Here is a 15362-nt window from a genome sequence, read left to right on the forward strand (position 1 = left end):
AATAATTGATGAAGTTAATCCGATGAATTTGACAACAGTAAAACCTTTTTGGACTCACATACAAAAAATGAAAAATTTGGACAAAACTGCTAAAGTGGTCCAAACCAAGAACTAAAATGAAATTTAACTCAATAAAAATAAAGAAAAGAGTAAATTACATTTTTGGCCCCTGTGGTTATATTACTTTTACTATATTAGTCCAAAATAAGAACTTTTTTCATATCTGCCCCTATGGTCTTTATAACTAACCATTTTAGCCCCTAAGTTTAGAGATCATTGGGGGCAAAATGGTTAGTTATAGAGACCATGTGAGCCAAAATGATTATACTTAGAGGCTAAAATGGTTAGTTATAGAGACCATGGAGGCAGATATGTTAAAAATTCTTATTTTGGACTAATATAGTAAAACTGATATAACCACATAGGCAAAAACGTAATTTACTCTAAAGAAAAAGTAATCTCATGGAGTAGAATAGACCAAAACGAACAACGTTTCTTGAGGCCAACATTCCTTTGACTTTTCAACACCAACACAACTACAAAATCCTCAAATCCCCTCAACCAATCACAACCTCCACTGCACTCATCTTCCCCTTGCTTACGTGTCACCTGCTTCACCACTCCCTCCATTAATGTCTTCCACACCTTCACTCTGATCTAATGATCTCAACTCTGCACACTTACCCTTCATTCCTTGAACCCAACAAACCCCAAACCCCAAAACATAATCCACCATAAACAATTAAACATGGCAGCATGTTGTTGTTCTGCATCAGCTGCACTTGATCTCACCTTGTTTCGTCCAGATACTGCATCAAACAAGCTCCGTTTCCCAGTTTCTAGACTTAGTTCTGTCCGTAAACCGAATCGGTTAATTCGGTTAAGTCGGTTGAGTCGCTTGAATGTGGGGACAGTTGGTGGTAGGGGTAGGATTATGGCGGGAAGGAGTGAGGAAGTGATTCTGGTTGAGAAGGAGGATGGGGAGGTTGATTTGGGGGGTAATGGGAGTTATACTACTTATGTTAATGGTGTGGAGAATGGGAATGGGAATGGGAGTGTTGTTGTTGGTGAGGATGAGAGTTTGGCCAAGTATGTTAATGGGAATGGGAATGGGAATGGGAGGATTGGGAGGGAGATTGGGGAAGTTGATGTGGAGAAGAAGGATGAGACGACGGCAAAGAAGAAGACGGTTGAGGATATCGGTCAAGAAGAGGCGTGGTTTAAGCGGAGCGGAAAGGGCAAGGTCGAGGTACTTGTTTGAACATTTTTTGTCATCACAATATCCAGTGTCATACTCAATTGTGTCGGGTTGGCGGTTGAATTGTTTAGCTTGAATGCGGCTAGTATTTTTATTCATGTCAAAAACATTAACACTAGGGGTTGTTTGTTTACCTCTTAACAAGACTCTTAATGGTTCAGACCTCTTACTTACTGGTTCAACACTTAATGGTTCAGATTGTTTGTTTCGCGAGCTGATGTCTGAATGATTTAGATATTTGCCTCTGAATGGTTAAGCATTATACTCATTCTGAATGGTTAAGACCTCTAATCTGAATTGGTCAAACATTTGCCTCTAAACAGTTAAACATTATACTGGTTCTTAATGGTTTAGACCTCTTACTGGTTGTTCAGACATCTTATTGATTCAACACTTAACCATTCAGAAGTTGCCAAACAACCCCTTAAAATTGCGTAACGTGATCCATGTAACCCATTTATCTGAACGTGTCCTACGGGTTGACGGGTAATAATCAAGGTCAACCTGAACACGACCCGTTTTTTATACAGGTTAGATATGTCAACCCGAAACTTAATTATTTTTGTATGGTGTCGGAAATTGCCGTCCCTAGATACATTCATGCTGCAATGTTTCTGTTGAATTTGGGTGTATTGTGATAATGAAATACTCAAGTAAAGATCTATTTATTAACCCCTTTTAGTGTATTTTTCATGCTCCTGATAAAAATTACATTTTTTGTAGGTATCGGTTGCTCCTGGTGGGCGGTGGAATAGGTTCAAAACATACTCAACCATTCAAAGGACTTGTGAAATATGGGGTTTTGTTCTATCATTTCTTTTTAAAGCCTGGTTCAACAATCAGAAATTTGCATATCGCGGTTAGTTGCCATGTCATTTGTGTTGTGGTTTATTTGTCCATGTTTTATGGCATAAGATGTTCTGTGTTTTAAGCCATGCTTTTGGCCTATGAATTTGAAAGTGATTTTAGTTTGTTATTGTTATTATTATTTTTCGGATCAATTGTTTGGTTGTCTACAGGGGGGATGACAGAGCAGAAGAAGGTTCAAAGACGGAAAAATCTAGCCAAGTGGTTGAAGGAGAGCATTTTAAGACTAGGGCCCACATTCATCAAAATCGGGCAGCAGTTCTCAACTAGAGTAGACATTCTTGCACAAGAATATGTTGATCAATTATCAGAACTACAGGTTAATCATATCATAAAATGTTAACATCCCCGTTGTTAAAAAATTGGCCGAAAATGACGTAACCAATATACCTTTTCGCTTGAATATGGAACTGAAAAAATACGCGTTAGTTTTATTTCAGAAACAGTACTTTCCACCTACGACACTATCCACTTTGCATCGAACAAATGCAAGTTTTTTCTTCATAAGAACTAATTCTGTTAACTCTGCATACAGGATCAAGTTCCTCCATTTCCATCGGAGACTGCTGTTTCCATTATCGAAGAAGAGCTTGGAGCGCCTGTTAACGAAATATTTGATTACTTCGATTTTGAGCCTATAGCTGCAGCCAGTCTTGGTAATCAAAAGTTCATTTATTTTTTTAGTTTCACATAGTTGTTAATAGCGTGCATAGCGCCCGCTGAATAGCGTGGTGAAGCGCTCGTGTGTGTCGCTATATAGTTGGTAGCAACAAATAGTGGGAAATAGCGAGATTTTTTATTTGTATATATTTCTTTGGTAAAATATACATATCAGATATTTCTAAACTTTTCTTCTAGTGTATTGCTAAACATGAAATAGCGCCCGCTATTTCATCGCTTGCGCTACGTAGTATTAGGGCTGCAAACGAACCAAACGTTCGGCGAACAATTCGTGAACTGTTTGGCGGGAAGTTCGTTTGTGTTCGTTTGTTTATTAAACAAACGAACATGAACAAGAAAATTCATTCGTTTAGCTAAATGAACAAACATGAACAGAGGTCGTGTTCGTTCGTTTATGTTCGTGAACGTGTTCGATAGTTCATTAGTGTTTTTAGTTTTTATATTTATTTAAATACTTCAAAATTCCGACAAACTAAATATCTAGTAAGTGTCAGTGTATTATATATTTCGTTCATGAACGATTGTTTGTGTTCGTTTGTTTCCATTTGTGTTCATGAACATTAGTTTGTGCTCATTTGTGTTCGTCAACATTCGTTTTTTGTTCGTTGCCTAAAATTAACAAACAAACACGAACAAGTTCATTTCCTTAACAAACAAACACGAACAAAAAATCTCGTTCGATAAGTGTTGGTGAACGGTTCGCGAACACATATATTTCTTAACAAACGAACACGAACAAGGTCCTGTTCGTGTTCGTTTGGTTCGTTTACAGCCCTACGTAGCATATAGGTAGTTTGTCGCTGTCTTCTGATATTTGTTATTGACAACTATGTAGTGTCGTTGAAAGGATTTACGTTAATCAACGATGTATTAATCTTATTACGTAATTTGTGACAACCAATTAATAATCTAATTCAGGGTAGTGACATAATATCGTATGCAGGCCAAGTACATCGAGCAAAATTAAAGGGTCAAGAACTGGTTATTAAAGTACAAAGACCGGGTCTTAAAGATCTTTTCGATATCGATCTTAAAAATCTAAGGGTTAGTCAGTTCTTGGTTTTTCTCCCGTATCACATCTCGTTTACTTTATGTTATTAATATTATGTAGCAACATTTTCCGTCTCTCAGGTAATAGCGGAAAATCTTCAAAAACTTGATCCCAAATCTGACGGTGCGAAACGGGATTGGGTTGCTATTTATGACGAGTGTGCTAATGTCTTGTACCAGGTAACGCTTTTTTAACCCACACATTTATAAAAGGTGTGACGGTTATGTTACGTTTTAGTTTTATAGCTTTTAGCTAATGAGTGCCGGTTTGTTTCTTTTCAGGAGATTGATTATACAAAAGAAGCAGAAAATGCAGAGTTGTTTGCAAGTAACTTTAAGGATCTTGATTATGTAAAAGTCCCGAATATATACTGGAAATACACCACCCCGCAGGTTAATATTACTGTACATATATAAATTGATCATGGATATAATTAGATTTTATTTAGCATTTTAATATATTTCATTTAGCCTTTTATTTAATATTTCATTTAACTTATTAAGTTGATCCAAATGTAGGTTCTTACAATGGAGTATGTCCCGGGAATCAAGATCAATAGGATACAAGCATTAGATCAATTAGGTGTTGATCGTAAAAGGTAAGTGTAACATTCTCCTACAACGATGAATGCAAAATTTACGACAGAGTGATTTTATAAGGCTTCCACTATTCTCACACCCCAAAATCGTATTTGCACATCCCTTTTCACTCTATCTCTCTCTATATATATATCTATGTATGTATAGAAAGAGACAAAGGGAAGGGGTGTGTGAATATTTTATGGAAATTATACAAGTTTTACGCGTATAGAACATTTTCGATGCATGTTTACTTTAGTTATAGCAAAACTAAATCCCATGGTAACATATCTTACATACAGTTAAACAGAAAACAACAAATACATTAAAAGAGAAAAAATGTAAATGCAAAAAAAAAGTTCAAAAAATATTTTATCTACTTGTTTTCCTCATTTAATCGTCTAAACATGTTTTTTGGTATGTATGTTCCACAGGCTTGGCAGGTACGCTGTCGAATCGTATTTGGAACAGATACTGTCTCATGGTTTCTTCCATGCTGACCCTGTAAGTCAAACTTTAAGTTATATTATATGCTTAAAAAGATTGAATATATACAATTCACATGCAGAATATAATTAATATCATCTTCTTTTTTGATTCAGCATCCTGGTAATATAGCGGTTGATGATGTGAACGGTGGACGGCTGATATTTTATGATTTTGGAATGATGGGGAGGTAATGATTATTGATTAATCATTTTAGTCTCTAAATTTTCGGTGACGTATTGACACTTGATTTCTTGCAGCATAAGCCCGAACATCAGAGAAGGTTTGTTGGAAGTTTTCTATGGAGTTTATGAGAAAGATCCAAATAAGGTAGATGGCTCTCTTCGGTTTATTATCTTTGTTTATTAAATATTATTTTTTTATAATCATAGTAATATCTTATGATGCAGGTTCTTCAAGCAATGGTTCAAATGGGTGTTCTTGTGCCTACTGGCGACATGACAGCTGTCAGAAGAACGGCACAATTCTTTCTTAACAGGTTATCTCTAAATCCTGTACTTAGTTTCCCTTTTTTAAGAATAAATGTACATATATTTCTTTCGTTATTCCTTTTTTATGCGCAATTCTCCACCTATACTTTTTATAGCTTTGAAGAACGTCTTGTCGCACAAAGAAAAGAAAGAGAGATGGCAACTGCAGAACTTGGATTTAAGAAACAATTGACCAAAGAGGAAAAAATAGAGAAGAAAAAGCAGCGTTTAGCTGCAATTGGTATTGATTTCTTCTATCATTGCTTCCTGTAATATCTGTTTAATGTTAGTTTATGTGCTCTTGCTGTAATTGCATAAGGGATATTTTCACATATGGTATAACATCAAATTTACATTACAAAAAAAAAAAAAAAAAATCATAATATCAAATATACCTATTCACATTTATGACATTTATACCCTTGTCTTAAGATTTGCATTAGGATATGAAAACTAGTTTAATAGAAATTAGAAAGAGTAGAGTATAATGGTCATATTATAAATTGTACGTAACGAAATAGGAAAGTTTGAATCTTTAAGTATTTTGAATGGGTATATTTGATATTAATCATTTTGGTTGGGCAAACATACTAATCATATAACTGTAAGTTATTAGGATAGTATGTGAAATTTGTTAGGTAAAATTCGTTTAGAAAAAAAAAAACTAGTTTATTACTCGGATAATGTAATATTGTTCGTTGCATTTATTTGTTGTTGTGTGGCAATTATCTGAATAGCTTATTTATTTGAATTTTCAGGGGAGGACTTATTGGCTATTGCAGCAGATCAACCGTTCCGGTTTCCTGCCACTTTCACCTTTGTTGTTAGAGCGTTTTCAGGTACTTGGTTCTAGATTTTTCTGATGTTGAGGGAAATCAAATCTTCAATTAGAAACCAAAATATTGATGATAATTATAATTTAATGACGTGTCCCACTGTGTTTTCTTATAACTTACAGTGTTAGATGGCATTGGGAAGGGTCTCGATCCCCGTTTCGATATTACTGAAATCGCTAAACCGTGAGTATTCATTTTGACCCGTTGACTTTTATGCTGATATGATTTGTTGTATCATTTGAATAATAATTTCCATGTTTTTAGCTATGCCTTGGAACTGCTAAGGTTTCGTGAAGCTGGCGCTGAAGTGGTCGTTAAGGTTTGATATTTAAACCATTTGTTATTTTCGGTATTCAAGAACTTATATAATTTTCCAATATTCTTTGTATTTCAGGACTTCAGAAAGAGACTGGATAGACAATCACAAGCATTTTATAACTTATTTAGACAAGCTGACAGGGTTGAGAAACTCGTTGGAATTATCGAGCGATTGGTAAATATCATTCGAAAGTAGATAAGTTTGTTTAGACCAGTTCCCATGGTTGAGAACTTTTTAGATTTATTTTGCAATTTTTTTTCTTAATTTACTTCAGGAACAAGGTGATTTGAAGTTACGAGTTCGCGCATTGGAGTCTGAGAGGTCTTTTCAACGCGTTGCTGCTGTTCAGAAAACAATTGGAAGTGTAAGTTTTATTTAAGAAAGTTATCTTATTGTTTAAGTAATTATAGATTTTGTAATCATACTTTATATATTAACTAGTGGGTTACCAGTTACCACTCACCCTCCGCAGCGGGTTTGAAACGTAGATAAAAATAAGCAAATCGCGAGAGTTAAAGTTGTTTGATATTTTAGTTAAGGGGCTAAACATGTCATTATTAGAGTTGTTTTAGTTAAGGGGCTAAGCATGTCATTACTAAAGTTGAGGGGCTAAATATGTCATTATTAAAGTTGAGGGGTTAAACACGTCACTATTAAAGTTGACTAGTTGAGGGGCTAAAGTTGTGTTAGTTAAGGAGCTAAACATGTCATTACCAAAGTTGAAGGGCTAAACATGTCATTATTAAAGTTGAGGGGCTAAAGTTGGTTAGTGCCAAAGTTGAGGGACCAAAGTTGGTTGATGTGATAAGATAGCATATTTATAGTATATATAATTATTTAAACAATACAAAATTTTGGAATTTTGCCACCTCGTATGAAACGCTGTGTATGATAAATCAATCAGGTGGGAATTTTAAAATTCCAGTATATCTTCTTCTAATTGTTTACTTACTTATTTGCTGTTTCCATCTGTTATCTAATTTACAGGCTGTAGCTGCTGGAAGCCTAGTCAACCTGGCAACAATATTATATATCAATTCAATCAGAGTAAGCACCACTTATATTTTTTATTTCAGATTTTATTAAATATATTGCTACTTTTAGTGTTAGATTTCAGTATGCTGATATCATATTTATTTTTGCTCCTTTCAGGGTCCAGCTATGATATCATATTTATTTTGTGCATTTTTTGGCTTCCAAGTTCTCTTTGGCCTGCTCAAGGTTAAAAAACTCGATCAACGGGAGAAATTGATTACTGGAACAGCATAAAAAAATCGTAAGTAATTTACATTTAAACTTTAAGCATTAATCTGTATACAGTAACATTGTATAAACTATAAAATGTAATACCAAGTGCTCATGACTATAATACTAATAAAGAGTAAAAGAAATGTTATACTCAGTGCACATGACATGATCATCGCAATTTGAGTCGCAATGATCAACATTTTATGTTCCAAAACACGCATCCAAACATCCTTCTATTATTGGGTAAATCTGTGACCATACACGCAAATCTTGTGCAGATTAAAGAGTACATACGCGCGTGTTCTTGAACGATACAAGATCACAACCTAACCTCCAAAATGAAGCTGCATGCAGAGTTTTGTAGACATACAATCCTTCCGAAAAGCATTCATACTCCAGTTTATAGTTTTATGGTGAAAGATTGTAGGATGGTTAATATTTGCAGATAAAATATATAATTTTTTGTTATTATTGTAGACTAGTTTTTGTGGGCCTTGAAGCTCCCTAAGCCCAACTGATTAAACTGGGCCGAGTCCATATGTGGCTTCTCATATTTGACTGTCACAAACTTTAGTGTAGATATGTATCTCTGTAAGAAAAGTCATGGTTTGACCATGGTCAATTTTCTATGATCGGGTTGGTGTAAAAGTATTTAACATACATATACAAGATTTTATATTTAGTTATGTTGTTTCTGTGCGGATTAAAAATGTGTGTTAGTTTTGGAATTTTTTAAATACATTCAAGTTGTTAGAGGGATTACTTGGGTCTTGATTACAGCTACTATTTTTCATGTCTGGTGTTGGTGTTTGATTAAATGCAAAATACATAAACTGGCATCAGGGCCGTCTCCGAAAATCACAAAAAAAGGCCCTGTTCGAGATAAAAAATTTGGGCCCTATACGCAAATCTTCATATAATATAAACTCATCAACCATTCAATCAAATATATAAATACTAAAAACCTATAATACTATGATAATTGTTATGAAATATATAAAACAAATTAACAAAAATAGTGTAGCAAAAATGATCAAATTATCGAACCTACTTACTAAGCGAACAATGTGGTTCATCTACGTTCACATCTTCTTCACCCACATTATCGTCAGTCAAGTTAGAACTAGAATTTTGAGTTTCTTTTGAAAAAAAAAAACTTGTGTATTCGGTTTTGTTTTACTTTGTCCGCCTTTCTTTTCTCTTCCTCTAGCTTCTTCTTCTTACGTTTTTGATGGCCGGATATGTGTTTGTATTTAGGAACGGGAGGCATACTTTCTAAATATTAACAAAAAACATTCATTCAATCAAATGAAGTTTTATAGTATATGAAATCAGAATAACACATTAATATATTATGAAATCAAAAACGTATGACATCAAAAACATATGAAATCAAAACGACAAAAACATATGATCGACGTTTTGTTTCCAGATTGTGACGTTTTGTTTCCTATCCCTGATCTAGCAGACTCTTATTTTTGTTTAAACTAGTCACTTGGGCTTGTTAATTGGGCCTTTTTTAAACTTTTAAAAAGGCCCTTAATTAAAAAGCTTTGGGTCTTTTAGCAAGCCCTTATTTATACAAACATCGAGGATTCTTATATATAATTTAAAGATTTTTCGGGCCATATATTGATTTGGTCCCTGATCGCAGGCACCTCCTACACCCCCTGATAGACGTCCCTGACTGACATTATGTGTTCCAAAGCAGTAGTACCCTAATTGGTTTATTATGTAGATATATGTTTCAAATATGCATTTGAATATGATATGTTATTGGTTATACTATTCTTTATTGTAGTTATTAAATTATATAAACATTATATAAAGATCAGGGTAAAAAAATACACATGGGAGTCTCAATAGTATTTTTAACAAATTAACGGGTATACCCGATGGATAATTACCTGACATAGGTAATGGGCCGAGTATGAGACAAAGAATTACTGTCACACCCCAACCGATGGCGGAAACATCGGGGTGCGAGCACTAAGCCTTCAGATTTCTCATGAGATTCCATAACTCTAAATAGTTTCATATAAATTAGGTTGATTTAAACATTGTCTAAAACCAAACAATCATCATCAAGTATCATAGTACATCAAGTCTCAAATATTGTTCATAACTATTTATCTAGATGAGTTTCTAAGCATCATCCTAGCTTGATTCCAAGAATCCTAGCACCATGTCAGCCTGCAACATGTATTAAAATATGGTCAGTACAAAAATGTACCGGCGAGTATACGAGTTTGAATAATAGCATAATAAATTAAAAGTCTCATATCCATATGTAAATGTAACAAAATAGTTTCAGCCATGCTAGTGTTCGCAGTCCAACAAGTGATAACCCAAGTATCCGATGCTTTGTTGTTTTCCCAAGTCTTAAGGAAAACTAGAATCCTCCTAACAATACCCTCGAGAATAATGGGGAGGTGCATCTCCTATAGCGCTACTATTGTTAAGGCGGAACTACACACCCTGGATTAAACGTCCACATAGCACAAATAGAATACAAGAATCACAAGTTTCACATACACATAGGATAGAGTTTAGTTTCCAAAAAGTCTCAAGTATCATAGTTTAATAGAATACATGTTGCATCCCAAAGTTTAAAGCAAAAAAGGATCGAGTATACTCACAGTGATTGCTTAACAGGTTAACTGTTATTGGATCAAAGGGAGCTCGTTTAGAATTAGCCTGATTAGATTACAACAGATAAATGTCGGACAAAATAACGAGATTTAAACCAAGTGTCGGATCAGTCATTTCGATCAGATATCTATCCGATCGGATTGCCACTCGATCGAGGTGACATAGTGTATGGAACGGATTGCCATCCGATCGGATGGTCATCCATACGGATGGCCATTCGATCGAATGGTCATTCGATCCAAGTGTTGAGATTCTCAAAATTTCAAGTCAAAACTCAGGCTACCTTGATCGGATGGCTATTCGATCGGATAGCTATCCGATCGGATTGCCATTCGATCCAAAGTTCCAAGTTTTCAAAGATTCAAAGTTTCAAAAGCTTCTAAGTGTTTAAGGTTACAAGGCAAGTGTTATCTGTCACACCCCAACCAATGGCGGAAACATCGGGATGAGACGAAGTGTGAAGATTGCTCGAGACATCATAACGCTATTTGTGACAATAATTTAATAATCCAAATTTCATTTCCAAACTTCAAGTAGTCATCAATACAAGATCCCAAATAACAACAAGTTTAATCAAAATAACAAACCAACATAACCAAAATTCGATACAACATATTTAAACCTAACGTCTAAAGTGTGTATCTAGGCATCGTGCTACCTCTTTCATTTCATCATCATCATCAACCTGTAACACGTTTAAAATACAATTCAATGCAAAAGCAAAGGCGAGTATACAAGTTTGGTACGTACATAGCATAAGATAAAAGTGTGAACAATCCCTCATAACAAGCATGCGATTCAAGATAAACATTAAATATGGCATGTGTCTAACATATCAAACCAAGAAAACGCAACTTGCTCATGACATAACCAAAGTTTCAGTAGAGGCGGGTCGTTAATCCTATAGCGCTACATATGTCAAGGTTTGGCTCGTACGAAGTTAATGATAAGTTCAACACATAAGAATCACCCAAATTTAAAGTATCAAGCCATCACATATACAAGCATGTTATAGGAATGTTCATGTGTTTAGACAAAAGTTCTTGTGTAAGTTTCAATAAGTAAACATGTTACGCCCCAAAAGTGGTAAAAGTAAAAAGGGGAAAAGTACGAGTATACTCACAAAGTTTGCATATGTTTTCCGATTATCCAATTGTTGACGAGTAGAGATTTAGAGTCCGAATGTATAAGGGTTAAAGTTCAAGTATGTTTAGAGTCGAGATTCGGTGTTTAAAACAACATAAAAATAAGATATGAGAATAACATGGAAAATAATCATTTAGTACATATGATGCTTGTTCTTGACACTAGGAAACTCGAAGGAGTTTAGATGTTTTCATGGAACAAGGTTCCATTAGAATCGTGACAAGTTATCATAGTCTAGGATGATGTAATCTAGTACCCCGACATATGAACACTAGTTCATCATCAAAGATTCGATTATTCGAATAATATATTTAGGTTATATAATATATGTCCAATAGTTCAAGCATGAGGTAGAAGATTAAAATCTTCATTTTGGTACCTCTAAATGTCATAGAAGTCATGTAGGAGGTAGGAAGATCAAGTCTTCCATTTAGGCACCTCTATGTGTTCACCACTACACTTGATGTAAAAAAAACAACCAAGGAGGGTCATGAACATACAATAAAGAATAAGAAATATACACACTAACTAAGAGAAATCATCAAATCATGTGAGGATTGTATGTTTGGACAACCCAAGTTGTTCCATAATCACTCATGTATCAAAGACAAAGTTTGACATGACTTGTGGGTTAAAAACCCTAAACAAAACACCAAGTTTATGAGGTTTAATCCTCTGATTTTAAATGTCTCAACCTTGTTTTTAAGCTTAACCAACCATGGGATAAGTTGTAAGCATTAGGACATAGGTATGAGATGTGTTGGACACAAGTTGCATAGGTTTAAACAAGTTTTTGATGAACATAAAAACAAACAGAAAGTTTATGGACTATTTCGGGGCATTTCCAGGTCTGATTTCTCCAAGGAGAAGTCTAGGAATCGAACCCCATGATTATACAAGCAAGTAGGAAAAAGAATCGAGTGAATCGGATAAGAATTGAGTGAGTTATGCTCATTTTCGTGAAGGGGTGTCAATCTACTCGAACCCTTGCTTTCAGCTACGGTTTGGAGGATGTTTTGAGAGTTTTTTAGTGTTGCAAAAGTGGTAGGGAGGCTGGTTATAAGTGGTATTTATAGGGGGAAGGATTAGGGTTTCAATGGGTTGGGCTTTGGAAGTGTTTAGAAGGGGTTACACCTTGAAACTAGCCCACAAAACCCAACTATATGGGGCTGAATTTGGCTGAATTTGGGCTGCCATATTTCTTTATTTTTTTATTTTTTTAAAACATTATAATGAGTAATTTTGTTAGTTAAGTTGTGTAATAATATGCAACAATGTTTCCCCTAACTTGTAACAAGGTGAAATATGAAATAAAACATGATTTAACTAGGTAAAAAGTGTAATGTACAAGTTTTATTTACGAAGCAAGTTCCGTATTTTACAACAATTACAATGAAAGAATGGTTATAAGAACACAAGATTTCCAAAGATAGAATTTCACGTAAGGTTTCTAAATGTAGGATGTTTGAAAACGCAGGGCGTTACAGTCTCCCCTCCTTTAGGAAATTTCGTCCCGAAATTTATTCAAGAGGAAGGCTTGAAAGAGTTTTTGGCATAAAGGTGATCATTAAGAATTGAAACTTGGGAAGTTTGAAAGTTTTGAAAAGTACCAAATTTTGGAGAACATCAAGGTAGATTTGCAAGGGGAAGTTTTTAAGGATAGTATAAAAAAATCATACTTTCGTAAAACCTGTTTATTGAGAGGAACGAAAAGGTTTGTTACTTTAAATAAAGCAATAGAGGTATACTAAGTATAGTTACACAAGAATCAAGAATAGGGAGGCTATTTTATAGGTAATGAGGTAAGTTAGGACTCAAATGTTTAAACAAGCTGGATTGCGAACGAGTTTTGTATAAAATAATACGAGTATAGAATGAACGAATGGCTCTTAAAGAGTACAAGTATGTGAATAGCATAAGTGTTGGATAGATGAACGTAGTGTGTTAAGGATGAAGTCTCGTCATGAATAATCGGATATAATGCGTTTGTGAGTTGCGTGAAGTTGTATTAGGTCCAAAAGGTCTGCAACACACTGAATTTCTCATGGCACGTTTTACGAAAGTTTGGTAACATGGTGAAAACACTTATATATAGGAAGTACCAGCGGCGTATCCACCATGTTTTAACCACATTACGTCCGTTTCGTTACTCGGGGTCATGTTACGTTCCGTGTCTTACCATACACAGTAGTACACTCTATGGTTCTCATACGCCTATCACTATAATCCCGTGTGCACCCGCGATTATACTGATTGTCGCATGATCCACATAACTTGTACTAGTTATGTATGAATCAAGGTATACATGAATTTGAAAATAAGAATGTGTACATAGAAGAATGTCGTATGTAAGCATGTTTATGTTTAAGCATGTATGGGACCCACGTAAGCGAATCCCTCGGATTACGCTCGAGTATAGGTACGAATGTACGAATCATGAGTAAGGATGAAAGTATGAGCATAAGTTTAAGTATGAATACGCATGTATGTATGAGCATAAACATAAAACGTGTAAGTAGTATATGTACAAGCAGAAGCGTAAAACGTATAAGTAGTATGTGTATGAGTACAAGCATAAAACGTATGAACATAGGTGTAGGTATGAAAAATAAATATTGCGTATATGGTGTACGTTGAGACATTGCGGAGAAAAAAAAAGGTTAAGTATGTAGATACGAACGATATAAATGATGTTATCGCGAGATATCGACTAAAATGTGTATGATGATGTGCATGTATAGTTGTTTAAACAAAACGTTGAGTTTGTCAAATCAAAATTAGATTGAGCTTGGTTTGAAAGGTAGAATATAGTTTGTATATGTGAAGGAACATAAAGTACTCATTGGTCATGCTTAACGTATTTTGTAATGATTGAAATGCTACTTTTGTTTAAAAAAAAAGGAGTTCACGTATGTTGAAAATTGTCGGTCCCCATGAAGTCTTCTAGCCCACGTGTTTTGAAATTTGGATGACGAGTTAAGCGTTGTAGAGAAGGTTCTTTTTTTTAAATAACGGGGTTGTTTCATTTGCATCAAAACGTAAAATTTTGAACTTTGAAAGTTCTTGTGAAAACATCGACCCTTAGAAAAGAAATTTAGTAAAAGAACTTAGTGATTGTTTAAAAATAATTTTAACAAAGGATTTATTGATGTTGGAAAGAGTATTTGGTAAAACGATCATATAACATCTATGAGGTCTTATAAGTAATTGAGAAAGGTTAGTTTGATTTCGATTAAGAGTGGAAGTCTCTAGTATGATGATATAATGTGAACGTGTTTCAGTTAATAAATCAGATGTGAAGTTCATGGGCAAGAGATTCATTAGACCGATTAAATTGATAGGTAGCATTTCGTAAGGTTTGGAAATTCGTGTAGTAAAACGGTAAAGACATGATTAAGAATCTCGTGTTTATGATTTGAGTGAAAATGGATGGTAGAATAAGAAGTACGTTTGATAAACAATGTATTTTGAAATCGGTATAAGTAGGTATTTTGAATAATGATAAATGATTTAGGTATAAAACATGATCGGGTTTGCATAATAAAATATTTTGAAAGAGAAGTTTTGGGTAACGGTCACCTAAGTAAGGGAATCACCCCTAACTCGTTGGTGAGGTCGTTTTAAGGGAAGAGGGGTGGAGTCAATCGTCAAGGTAAGGAAGTCACTCCAATCTCGATGATACCTCTCCACTAGTTGTTACAAGGAATATTAATTTAAATTATATGAAAATCATGCATATATAAATGTAT

General features: G+C 34.6%; 1 protein-coding gene across 1 annotated transcript; it reads left to right on the plus strand.

Moving 5' to 3' along the window:
* Positions 1-531: 531 nt before the first annotated feature.
* On the plus strand, positions 532-8501 carry LOC110910957 (protein ACTIVITY OF BC1 COMPLEX KINASE 8, chloroplastic). The gene is made up of 21 exons (XM_035983927.1): positions 532-1249; positions 1982-2117; positions 2278-2444; positions 2661-2781; positions 3750-3850; positions 3938-4036; positions 4139-4249; positions 4376-4455; positions 4870-4939; positions 5038-5111; positions 5182-5251; positions 5332-5420; positions 5529-5653; positions 6171-6251; positions 6371-6431; positions 6513-6567; positions 6643-6741; positions 6842-6931; positions 7555-7614; positions 7720-7843; positions 8094-8501. The coding sequence occupies exons 1-20, from the start codon at positions 749-751 to the stop codon at positions 7834-7836; spliced, it is 2307 nt and encodes a 768-aa protein (XP_035839820.1). The 5' UTR covers positions 532-748; the 3' UTR covers positions 7837-7843; positions 8094-8501.
* Positions 8502-15362: the final 6861 nt, after the last annotated feature.

The sequence above is a fragment of the Helianthus annuus genome, chromosome 15 (assembly GCF_002127325.2).
Source record: "Helianthus annuus cultivar XRQ/B chromosome 15, HanXRQr2.0-SUNRISE, whole genome shotgun sequence".
In the NCBI taxonomy this organism is placed as follows: domain Eukaryota; kingdom Viridiplantae; phylum Streptophyta; class Magnoliopsida; order Asterales; family Asteraceae; genus Helianthus; species Helianthus annuus.

Coding starts and splice junctions, on each gene's coding strand:
- LOC110910957 (XM_035983927.1), top strand. CDS start 749: ATGGCAGCATGTTGTTGTTCTGCATCAGCTGCACTTGATCTCACCTTG. Junction 2,782..3,749: donor TATAGCTGCAGCCAGTCTTG/GTAATCAAAAGT, acceptor TATCGTATGCAG/GCCAAGTACATCGAGCAAAA. Junction 4,037..4,138: donor GTGCTAATGTCTTGTACCAG/GTAACGCTTTTT, acceptor GTTTCTTTTCAG/GAGATTGATTATACAAAAGA.